General features: G+C 44.2%; 1 protein-coding gene across 1 annotated transcript in view; it reads left to right on the top strand.

Annotated features, from left to right (window-relative positions):
* The window catches only part of stxbp4 (syntaxin binding protein 4), a 104618-nt gene that overhangs the window by 47048 nt on the left and 44714 nt on the right, over positions 1 to 12856 (top strand). Inside the window, exons 12-16 of the mRNA XM_041859135.2 lie at positions 1407 to 1504; positions 2021 to 2117; positions 3947 to 4071; positions 4856 to 4945; positions 5533 to 5598. Coding sequence (XP_041715069.1) covers positions 1407 to 1504; positions 2021 to 2117; positions 3947 to 4071; positions 4856 to 4945; positions 5533 to 5598 — 476 coding nt within the window. The remainder of the gene's footprint in view (positions 1 to 1406; positions 1505 to 2020; positions 2118 to 3946; positions 4072 to 4855; positions 4946 to 5532; positions 5599 to 12856) is intronic.

Raw genomic sequence — 12856 nt, forward strand, 5'->3', positions numbered from 1 at the left:
TGCCTGGTATGGCAACTGCTCTGCCTCCGACCCCAAGGCACTACAGAGGGTAGTGCGTACGGCCAAGTACATCACTGGGGCCAAGTTTCCTGCCATCCAGGACCTCTATACCAGGCTGTGTCAGAGGAAGGCCCTAGAAATGGTCAAAGACTTCAGCCACCCTAGTCATAGACTGTTCTCTCTGCTACTACACAGCAAGCGGTACCGGAGTGCCAAGTCTAGGTCCAAAAGGCTTCTTAACAGCTTCTACCCCCAAGCCATAAGACTCCTGAACAGCTAATCAAATGGCTAGCCGGACTATTTGCATTGTCCCCCCCCTATTTGCATAGTCACTTTAACTCTACCTACATGTACATATTGCCTCGACTAACCTGTGCCCCCGCACATTGACTCTGTACCGGTACCCCCTGTATATAGCCTCGCTACTGTTATTTTACTGCTACTCTTTAATTATTTTTTTATTTTATTTTTTTGTAATCTATTTTTTACTTAACAATTATTTTTCTTAAAACTGCATTGTTCGTTAAGGGCTTGTAAGTAAGCGTTTCTCTGTAGTTGGCGCATGTGACAAATAACATTTGATTAGATTTTTGATTTGATCTCTCTCTTGCTCTGCCTCTCTCTCGCTCTCTCTCTGCCTCTCTCTGCCTCTCTCTCTCTCTCTCTCTCTCTCTCTCTCTCTCTCTCTCTCTCCTCTCTCTCTGCCTCTCTGTCTCTGTCTCTCTCTCTCTCTCTCTCTCGCTCTCTCTCTCTGCCTCTCTGCCTCTCTCTCTCTCTGCCCCTCTCTCTCTCTCTGCCTCTCTCTGCCTCTCTCTGCCTCTCTCTCTCTCTCTCTCTCTCTCTCTCTCTCTCTCTCTCTCTCTCTCTCTCTCTCTCTCTCTCTCTCTCTCTCTCTCTCTCTCTTCCTCTCTCTATATGCCTCTCTGTCTCTGTCTCTCTCTCTCTCTCTCTCTCTCTCTCTCTCACACTCTTTCTCTCTCTCTCTCTCTCTCTCTCTCTCTCTCTCTCTCTCTCTCTCTCTCTCTCTTGCCTCTCTCTCTCTCGCTCTCTCTCTCTGCCGCTCTCTCTCTCTGCCTCTCTGCCTCTCTCTCTCTGCCTCTCTCTCTCTCTCTCTCTCTGCCTCTCTCTCTCTCTGCCTCTCTCTCTCTGTCTCTATCTCTCTCTCTCTCTCTCTGCCTCTCTCTCTCTGTCTCTCTCTCTCTCTCTCTCTCTGCCTCTCTCTCTCTCTCTCTCTCTCTCTGTCTCTCTCTCTCTCTCTTTCTCTCCCCCTCCATTTTATACGCTTTTCTTTTTCCACATGTACATGCAATAAATATAATACATTTGTCATAAACAACAACGACGTTATCCGTTAGCATACACAGTCACTGATCCACTTGGTTACCTGTCTGTCTCCCTCTACCCAGAATCCTCCCCTGTCTGGCAGCCAGTCAGCAGCCACGTACCACACAGGAAGTGCTCCCTCAGCTCCATCTGTCGCCTCAAACTGGAGAGGCTGGAGCAGGTCAGTGTGTGCGTGTGGATGTGGAAGCGTGTGTGTTTATCAGTGTGTATTGGTTTACTGTATGTGTCTAAGGATTAGAGGATGTGTATAGGAACGTTTGTAGTTGTCTTGGTGTGTCTGTAGATGTGTGTGTGTGTGTGTACAGTATGGATGTGGTTTGACATTAGGGTCATTGCAGTGTAATGATTGTGTTGACTTTGCCCCCTCCCTGCAGAGACACTGCTCAATAAGCTATTACTGCTGCTGGCCTGTCATGTGCTCTGGCCTAATCACGCTGCACCATAAAGTCAAGCCAACGTGTGTGTTATCTGTGTGTTGTCCGACCTGCTCCAATCATTGTCCCACGACATCATGGCAAAATCGATAGGCAGTATTCACATCCAGCATGCTCAGTCACGCTAGGTGTGTGTGTGTGTGTGTGTGTGTGTGTGTGTGTGTGTGTGTGTGGTGTTTACTAGTCTGTGTTTGTGGTCATATGTGAGGGTATGGTGTGTGTAACTCTGTGTGTGTTGGCAGGCTCTGGATGCATTGGGACTGAATCCTACAGAGGCACAGAGACAGACGTTGAGGGCCAGACTACAAACAGACCCTGCTGGGACAGTGGCCTACGCTGGTAAGACTACACTTCCCCATAACCTTACCTGACCCTAACCCTGCTCTGACAGTGGCCTATGCAGGTAAGACTACACTTCACCAAAACCTTGCCAATTTTGACTTTGCAGCTGGCCAATATAGCGGAAACCCGCTCAGTTCTGCCTCCAGGGCAAGACAATGTACGTTTAACCCTGATGGCTGACACTTATCCTAAACACATCCACTGGTGTCAGCACATCCTTAAAAAATCTTAAATTAATTTATCTGATTTAAAGGCCTTAATGTGTCTCAAATTCTGTTTTCAAAGGTCTTTTAAAATACGACAGAAATGGCTACAGTGTTTCTGTTATATTGTGCCTCTGCTTAATTTTTGCCACCATGGCAAAAAAAGAAGAAAAAATGAACATAGGGTTCAACATGTTAGAGAGCTATACACCATGTCGGGCCGCTGCCAGAGGAGAGACAACAACACTAACTAGAGCTGGGATGATAAACGAAAATTACCGACACCGACATTGCCTAATTACCGAAGCAATTTTCCTTATGTCGGTGATTAGGCTACACAATGTTCCTACTGATTTTTTTGTTCTAAAACCATTATTTGGTCAACAGTAATGTGCATTAAGATGCTCCCTGCAATGAAAGTATCTGCCCTGTCCCTGTTTCGCTGCCGGCTCTAACTCCTCGCTCCCCCTTTGCACACGGAGTGAAGGGAGTGATGCATTCTGATAAGCGCAAGCATACTGACAGTTGAGCACCATTTCGAAATGTAATTCCGGGAAATAGTTTTTAAAACAACTACTGTTACTGTTGTTAAAAAAGAGGAGGGTTTCAGCTTTATGTGAGTATAACAATTATTTGTCAACTATCAATATAGAGGTTGTAACACCACTTTACAAATTGAGTATGTAATTGAGATGATGCGACAGCAGAACGGAGCAGAGCGCGCCATTTGCGGTGAATAGCATACATCAAGAGCCTATATAGGCCTACCAATGGAACGTTTTTGTAGGACATTACATTTACTGTTAGATCAATTGCATTGCTATCTAGCAACAATATCACATTTAGAGTGAGCAATCTAGCTAATGGGTTTTGAGTTCCAACTTTCACAGGTGGTAGGCCTAATTTATGTAGCTAATAGCCTAGGCCCTAGGCCAACATGCACAAAAAACATGCAGGCAAATTAATCTCTAAAGAGCCAAAAATATACCTGATTATTCTGGATCCTATTTTGACATGTTGCACAGCAAAATATCCATCATGCATTGCCTGAACATGTTAGATGAAATGGCTAACTTCTTTCAGTGGCGGTCGGTGCCCTTTAAGATGAGGGAATTTTTTTATGAGCATGGCCTTATTTCTATTACAGCATATTGGATGACTGTCATTCATATTCCATTCACCCAGCTCAATGTAACATCAATAGGTTTCGGCTACTACATGATACTCAAGTTTTCCCTCTACCCGTCATGAGGTTTCTACAACCTATTCTATGAATGAACGTTTACAGCGTAGGTGCACAGATCCAGAGAAATTTGAGTAACCAAGGTGACAGACAGTGACACATTCAATACCGCCTTGCACACTCTTGCCTGCATCTAGCTGATCTAGGGCATAATCATTAGTCCAATAGTTGCTCATGAGAGTTTCTATTGGACAAATTCAGGAATTTTTATCCCTGTTTTGTTCTGTTTGCTTTCCATTTAAGAAACATTTTTCAACAGAGTCGGCGGAATGAATACACCCCTGATCACATGCAAACACAGTTCACTTTCATAGCATCCACATAAAAGTGTATATGTATAGATTGTGATTATAAAACACACGTTGTGTCTCTGTGTACAGACTTTGAGACGCTGACGCGGGAGCTGTTCAAGCTGCAGTTTGAGGAGTCAGGGGTGGGAGGTCAGAAGTCAAGGTTCGTGTCAGATGACCTCTCCAGTCTCCTAGAGTCACCCACCAACACACAGGTAGGATATATTAATACTGTACACCAGCCTCAATGGGTTACCTCTGTAAATACATCAAATCTAATGTACTGTAGTTGGTTACGTGCACATCAGACTGTGAAATTTGAAATAGGTATGATGAAGATATGATGCAGGTCTATGTCTTACAGATGTAGGATCTTAATTTGACCCAATTTTCTACAACAGGAAAAGAATACTGCAGCAACAGGAAATGTGAATTATTATGTGGATTATAATTAATGGACATTTTTGTAGGGGTTGATACATTTTTCGTAAGGGAAAATCAAGTCTGAAATTTCAAAATGAAAATTACAAACTTCAGAAGCCTTTTTAAACCTCAAATACACTACAACAAGTTTTAAAGGTCCTGCATTGCATTACATTTCTCTACTTTTCTCCTGCAACAGGGTGATCAAATTAAGATCCTACATTTGTATGCTAACACAAAGGGGCGGTTTCCCAGACACATATTAAGCCTGGTCCTGGACAAAAAAAGCAAGCTCAATTGAGAATCTCCATTAAAAGGGCTTTGCAGTCTAGGACTAGGCTTAATCTGTGTCCGGGAAACAGCCCCAAAGAGTGTTTGTCTATTGTAGCATTGATGTTTGCTGTAGTAAACTTGACATGCAGTGGTTATGGATGTCGCCCTGGTGATACTCTGCTTGAAGGTGTAATATGCGTAGTATAGTAGTGTGATTAAAGGCAGTAAAGCTGTCTGTCTGTCCTTCCGTCCGTCTATCTCTGTAATACTACCCCTGTATCCCTGCCGTCCTGTATCTATCAGACTTCACTGTCTGACTCTGATGACCTAGAGGAGATGGAGAGACTGAGGAAAGACCACATCGAGGCTCTGAGAGAGATCAAGAAACTACAGGTACATATTACAGGAGTTTGAGAAATCAAACATTAGTAGGTCAGAAAACAGAAACGTTGGGGCCTCCCGAGTGGCGCAGCGGTCTAAGGCACTGCATCGCAGTGCTTGAGGCGTCACTACCAACCTGGGATCGATTCCAGTCTGTGTCATAGCCAGCCGTGACCGGGAGACACATGAGGCAGCACACAATTGGCCCAGCGTCGTCAGGGTTAGGGGAGGGTTTAGCTGGCCGGCATTTCCTTGTCTCATCGCGCTCTAGCGACTCCTTGTGGCGGGCTGGGCGCCTGCAAGCTGACCCCGGTCGCCAGCTGTACAGTGTTTCCTCTGACACATTGGTGCGGCTGGCTTCCGGGTTAAGCGGGCAGTGTGTCAAGAAGCAGTGCGGCTTGGCAGGGTCGTGTTTCGGAGGATGCATGGCTCTCGACCTTCGTCTCTCCCGAGACCCATCGCTGTAGACTGTAACTACCAATTGGATATCACGAAAAAGGGGTAAAAGTACAACAACAAAAGAACCTGTGTATATACGTGAGCATATACAGTATATAGACAATTTATGTTTCTGTTTTTGCCATGTCTACATTCTCCAGGAGCAGTTTGCGGAGTCCGAGAGACTTAATCTGCAGATGCAGGGAGAGCTGAACAAGGTCAAACAGGTGTGTTAGTATAGTTTATAGTTTATCTGACCTTATACATACACTACCGGTCAAAAGTTTTAGAACACCTACTCATTCAAGGGTTTTTTATTTATTTTTACTATTTTCTACATTGTAGAATAATAGTGAAGACATCAAAACTATGAAATAACACATATGGAATCATGTAGTAACCAAAAAAGTGTTAAACAATTCAAAATATATTTTATATTTTAGATTCTTCAATAGCCACCCTTTGCCTTCATGACAGCTTTGCACACTCTTGGCATTCTCTTAACCAGCTTCACCTGGAATGCTTTTCCAACATTCTTGAAGGAGTTCCCACATATGGTGAGCACTTGTTGGCTGCTTTTCCTTCACTCTGCGGTCCGACTCATCCCAAACCATCTCAATTTGGTTAAGGTCGGGGGATTGTGGAGGCCAGGTCATCTGATGCAGCACTCCATCGCTCTCCTTCTTGGTAAAATAGCCCTTACACAGCCTGGAGGTGTGTTGGGTCATTGTCCTGCTGAAAAACAAATGATAGTCCCACTAAGCCCAAACCAGATGGGATGGCGTATCGCTGTAGAATGCTGTGGTAGCCATGATGGTTAAGTGTGCCTTGAATTCAAAATAAATCACAGACAGTGTCACCAGCAAAGCACCCCCACACCGTAACACCTCCTCCATGATTTACAGTGGGAAATACACATGCAGATATCATCCGTTCACCCACACCGCGTCTCACAAAGACACGGTGGTTGGAACCAAAAATCTCCAATTTGGACTCCAGACCAAATAACAAATTTCCACCTGTCCAATGTCCATTGCTCGTGTTTCTTGGCCCAAGCAAGTCTCTTCTTCTTATTGGTGTCCTTTTAGTAGTGGTTTCTTTCCAGCAATTCGACCATGACGGCCTGATTCACACAGTCCCCTCTGAACAGTTGATGTTAAGATGTGTCTGTTACTTGAACTCTGTGAAGCATTTATTTGGGCTGCAATTTCTGAGGCTGGTAACTCTAATGAACTTATCCTCCGCAGCAGAGGTAACTCTGGGTCTTCCATTCCTGTGGCGGTCCTCATGAGAGCCAGTTTCATCATAGCGCTTTATGATTTTTGCGACTGCACTTGAAGAAACTTTAAAAGTTCTTGAAATGTTCCGTATTGACTGACCTTCATGTTTTAAAGTAATGATGGACTGTCATTTCTCTTTTCTTATTTGAGCTGTTCTTGCCATAATATGGACTTGGTATTTTACCAAATAGGGCTATCTTCTGTATACCACCCCTACCTTGTCACAACACAACTGATTGGCTGAAACGCATTAAGAAGGAAATAAATTCCACAAATTAACTTTTAAGAAGGCACACCTGTTAATTGAAATGCATTCCAGGTGACTACCTCATGAAGCTGGTTGAGAGAATGCCAAGAGTCTGCAACGCTGTCATCAAGGCAAAGGGTGGCTATTTGAAGAATCTCAAATATAAAATATATTTTGATTTGTTTAACACTTTTTTGGTTACTACATGATTCTATATGTGTTATTTCATAGTTTTGATGTCTTAACTATTATTCTACAATGTAGAAAATAGTAAAAATAAAGAAAAACCCTTGAATGAGTAGGTGTTTTAAAACTTTTGACCGGTAGTGTAGTTTTCTGGTTTTGTTGTGACATTTTTTGGGGGGTGCATAGTTGTTTCCCCATCCACCAGAGGGAGTTCTGCACAAGCACATTTAAAGTACATATATACATGCGTCTTTATTGTTGTAGGTTTTTATTGTTGTAGGTTTTTATTATTGTAGGGTTCTGATAGTCTAGGGCAGGGATAATCAACTAGATTCAGCCGCGGGACAATTTTTTTTCTTGAGCGGATGGTCAGGGGTCCGGAACATAATTACAAATAATTTGTAAACTGCAAATTGACCGCAAGAAGCCCAAACAGATATAATATTTGACTAAAACATAATAATTTCAAACCTTGCTTACATTTGTATACGATCACATACAGTATATCTCTATATTATGCGTGGGAACACTTTGGAACAGATTTCCAAAAATGTCAATCACTTGGAGCTTGATTTTCTGGTGTTTTCAGTCATTTATGTCCGACAATAATAATAATAATAATAATAAAAATGAAGAATCTTGATGGTTATGAAGATACAGAGAACGAGCCACAGTTGAGATTTATTAACGACCAATCGGGAAGAGGTAGCATACGAGCACTATATCTTCAAAATATATGTATCTTTAGATTCCAGCTTATTTTCAGAAAGCAAGGGACTTTTCTTGGTCTTAGCCTATGGAATTCATACAATAATACAAGAACAGGGTTGTGTTGTGGATGGCAGAGTCTTGTTTACTACTTACTAAAAAGCCACACTGTGTACTAATCTTACTACATACTATTTAGAATGTATTGTTTAGTAAAACTGCATGTAGTAAGAAACAAATATAAACGTCCTAGCTCATCCATACTAACAATGAGTCATGTAATGCGCAATTATGTTAATCCCGGCATTCGTACATTTTGGTAAAGTGAGTCTCCTTATCTGATTATCAGCTGTTGTCAAACACATGTGGGTCTGGAAAGATGATTCTCCTTCTCTATAGTGTGCAGCGAATTCTACTAGATGAAAAGCCCAAATTAGTGTGCATGTAAAGCATTAATTACATTTGGGAAATTTCACACACTATAAAACGTTCTATTTTCACATACCCCAAAAAGCCTACTATTTAGAGCGCGAGAATTCGGACACGGCCGATCAACTGATCAGCCCATGAGCATCCAATACACTACATACACCAAACCACATGAGCGTCCAATACACTACATACACCAAACCACATGAGCGTCCAATACACTACATACACCAAACCACATGAGCATCCCATACTGAAACAAACAGACCCCTCATTATAAACTCATTGAACCACATCATTAATCAACCTTAGTGCTACTAGAGCAGTCACGGTCGCTTTCAAACTTCCCTTCGACGCATGTCATCATCCCTAAGCATCCTCTCAGAGTTACGTCCCAAATGGCACACTATTCCGGTTATAGTGCACTACGTTGACCACGGGCTCTGTTCAAAAGTAGTGCACTACTGTATATAGGGAATAGGGTGCCATTTGGGAAGCGTACTCCGAGCGTGTTGAGAGCACTGGGTTCAGCACATCCTGTAGCAGCATCGCTGCAGCACTAACAGTACCGTGTGCAGGTGGGAGTAACTGACAGAACAGTCTAAACTCACTGGATGAAGTGTGAGACTCCAGGGAGCACAGAGGAGGGTGGATCCTGAGTAAAATAAATAAATAGACCCTCTCTGTATTGTGAGTCATAGACACAGCACACATGGCCTCACCTCCACTCCTCTAAGGATCGGTCTCCCACATGCTCCGGTTTGCGTCCCAAATGGCACCCTATTCCCTATAATGAACTACTTTTTGACCAGAGTAGTGCACTATATAGGGAATAGGGTGCCATTTGAGACGCTTCCTCTGATACAAGTGTTGCATAAAGCACACAGATCAATATCCAAATTTATCCACAGGCAATAGTATTATGCCCAACAGGAACCGGGATGGTAACATCTTTATTTCGTTCTTTCATATCTTCCTCCTGTACTGTACTGCATGTTTGTCACGACAATGATTGCGTATAATGCCTTCAGAAAGTATTTACACTGCTTGACTTTTTCCAACATTTTCTTATGTTACAAGGTGGGATTGAAATTGATTTTTTTGTCAACGATCTACAGAAAATAATCTGTCGAAGTGAAAAAAAAAAAAAAGATCTGTAAAAAAATATATATGTATATAAAGAAACACTAATATATCTTGATTAAATAAGTATTCAACCCCATGGGTCAATACATGTTAGAATCACCTTTGGCAGCTATTACAGCTGTGAAATTTTCTGGGTAAGTCTCTAAGAGCTTTGCACACCCGGATTGTACAATATTTGCGCATTATTCTTAAAAAAATTCTTCAAGCTCTGTCAAGTTGGTTGTTGATCATTGGTAGACAGCCATTTTCAAGTCTTGCCATAGATTTTCAAGACGATTTAAGTAAAAACTGTAACTAGGCCACTCAGGAACATTTAATGTCATCTTGGTAAGAAACTCCTGCTGAAATGTGAATTTGTCTCCCAGTGTCTGTTGGAAAGCAGACTGAACCAGGTTTTTCTCTAGGATTTTGCCTGTGCTTAGCTCTATTCCATTTCTTTTATCCCAAAAAAACGTCCTATTCCTTGCCGATGACAAGCATACCCATAACATGATGCAGCCACCACCATGCTTGAAAATATGAAGCGTGGCACTCCGTGATGTGTTGGATTTGCCCGAAACATAAGGCTTTGTATTCAGGACATAAAGTTAATTTTTTGGCTGTTTTAGTGCCTTATTGCAAACAGGATGCATATTCTGTACAGGCTTCCTTATTTTCGTTGTCATTTAGGTTAGTATTGTGGAGTAACTACAATGTTGTAGATCGATCCTCTGTTTTCTCCTATCACAGCCATTAAACTCTGTAACTGTTTTAAAGTCACCATTGGCCTCATGGTGAAATCCCTGAACGGTTCCCTTCCTCTCCGGCAACTCAGTTAGGTAGGACGCCTGTATCTTTGTTGTGACTGGGTGTATTGATACATCATTCAAAGTGTAATTAATAACGTCACCATGCTCAAAGGGATATTCAATGTCTTTTTTTTTTACCCACCTACCAATAGGTGCCCTTCTTCGCGAGGCAATGGAAAACCTAACTGGTCTTTGTGGTTGAATCTGTGTTTGAAATTCATGTTAAACATTATTATTGCACACAGAGTGAGTCCATGCAACTTATTATGTGACTTCTTAAGCAGAGTGTTACTCCTGAACTTATTTAGGCTTGCCATAATAAAGGGGATGAATACTTGTTGACTCAAAACATTTCAGCTTTTCATTTTTAATAAATTAGTAAAAAATTCTAAAAACATCATTCCACTTTGACATTATGTGGTGTGTAGGCCAATGACACACAATCTCAATTTAATCCATTTTAAATTCAGGCTGTAACACAACAAAATGTGGAAAAAGTAAAGGGGTATAAATATTTTCTGAAAGCACTGTATGTAGTCACTGCCTGTCTGTCAGGTTAAGCTCTACTGTAACACACACATACACTACCGGTCAAACGTTTTAAAACACACCTACTCATTCAAGGGTTTTTCTTTATTTTTTACTATTTTCTACATTGTAGAATAATAGTAAAGACATCAAAACTATGAAATAACACATATTGAATCATGTAGTAACCAAAAAAGTGTTAAAGAAATATATTTTATATTTGAGATTCTTCAAATAGCCAGCATTTGCCTTCATGACAGCTTTGCACACTCTTGGCATTCTCTCAACCAGCTTCACCTGGAATGCTTTTCCAACAGTCTTGAAGGAGTTCCTACATATGGTGAGCACTTGTTGGCTGCTTTTCCTTCACTCTGCTGTCCGACTCATCCCAAACCATCTCAATTTGGTTGAGGTTGGGGGATTGTGGAGGCCAGGTCATCTGATGCAGCACTCCATCACTCTCCTTCTTGGTAAAATAGCCCTTACACAGCCTGGAGGTGTGTTGGGTCATTGTCCTGTTGAAAAACAAATGATAGTCCTACTAAGTCCAAATCAGATGGGATGGCTTATTGCAGCAGAATGCTGTGGTAGCCATGCTGGTCAAGTGTGCCTTGAATTCTAAATAAATCACAGACAGTGTCACCAGCAAAGCACCCCCACACCATAACACCTCCTCCTCCATGCTTTACAGTGGGAAATACACATGCGGCGATCATCCTTTCTGTCACACCCTGGCTCTGGGACTCTATTTGTTGAGCCAGGGTGTGTTTATTCTGTGTGTTTATTTCTATGTTGGGGGTTCTAGTTTGTTGATTTCTATGTTTGCCTGAGTGACTCCCAATCAGAGGCAATTAGTGTCAGCTGTTGGCTGGTTGTCTCTGATTGGGAGCCATATTTAAACTGTATGTTTTCCCTTTGTGTTTGTGGGTTTTTGTTCCGTGTTCGGTCATTGATACGGTGGACGTCACGAGTCGTTTCTTGTTTTGTATTCATGTTTAAACTTTAACTAATTAAAGTATGTTTATTCATCACGCTGCGCCTTGGTCTGTTCCATATGACGATCGTGACAGAAAAACCCACCATGCAACGACCAAGCAGCGTGTCCAGGGGCAGCTCTTGGGCTGGACATGGGAGGAAGCGCCGGGAGAAGAGACGGTGGAGGCGCGCCGTAGAGAGGAGCAACGGCGTGATCAGGGTCGTCGTCGGGCGGTCGAGAGGCAACCCCAGAAAATGTTTAGGGGGGGGCACACGGCATGGACGACGGGGCTGACGGAGGAAAAAAAGGGGCGGATTCTGGAGGCCACCAGGTTACGGATACACCGCCCTGTACGTCCTGTGCGGATGCCTCACACAGAGTGTGTGAGGGTAGGCATTCAGCCAGGACGGGTTGTGGCCGCTCTTCACTCCAGGGCTCCTATCCGTCTCCACAGCCCGGGTTCGGCCTGTCCCTGCTCCACGCACCAAGCCTACGGTGTGCGTCGCCAGCCCAGTCCGGCCAGTCCCTGCTCCACGCACCAAGCCTATGGTGTGCGTCGCCAGCCCGGTCCGGCCTGTCCCTGCTCCACGCACCAAGCCTACGGTGTGCGTCGCCAGCCCAGTCCGGCCAGTCCCTGCTCCACGCACCAAGCCTACGGTGTGCGTCGACAGCCCGGTCCGGCCTGTCCCTGCTCCACGCACCAAGCCTACGGTGTGCGTCGACAGCCCAGCCCGGCCTGTCCCTGCTCCACGCACCAAGCCTACGGTGTGCGTCGCCAGCCCGGTCCGGCCTGTCTCTGCTCCACGCACCAAGTCTACGGTGCGCGTCGCCAGCCCGGCCCGGCCTGTTCCTGCCACTCGCACCAAGTCTACGGTGCGCGTCGCCAGCCCGGCCCGGCCTGTTCCTGCCACTTGCACCAAGTATACGGTGTGCGTCGCCAGCCCAGTCCGGCCTGTCCCTGCTCCACGCACCAAGTCTACGGTGCGCGTCGCCAGCCCGGCCCGGCCTGTTCCTGCCACTCGCACCAAGTCTACGGTGCGCGTCGCCAGCCCGGCCCGGCCTGTTCCTGCCACTCGCACCAAGTATACGGTGCGCGTCGCCAGCCCGGCCCGGCCTGTTCCTGCCACTCGCACCAAGTATACGGTGCGCGTCGCCAGCCCGGCCCGGCCTGTTCCTGCCACTCGCACCAAGTCTACG

This window comes from Coregonus clupeaformis, chromosome 31 (genome assembly GCF_020615455.1).
Source record: "Coregonus clupeaformis isolate EN_2021a chromosome 31, ASM2061545v1, whole genome shotgun sequence".
NCBI lineage: Eukaryota > Metazoa > Chordata > Actinopteri > Salmoniformes > Salmonidae > Coregonus > Coregonus clupeaformis.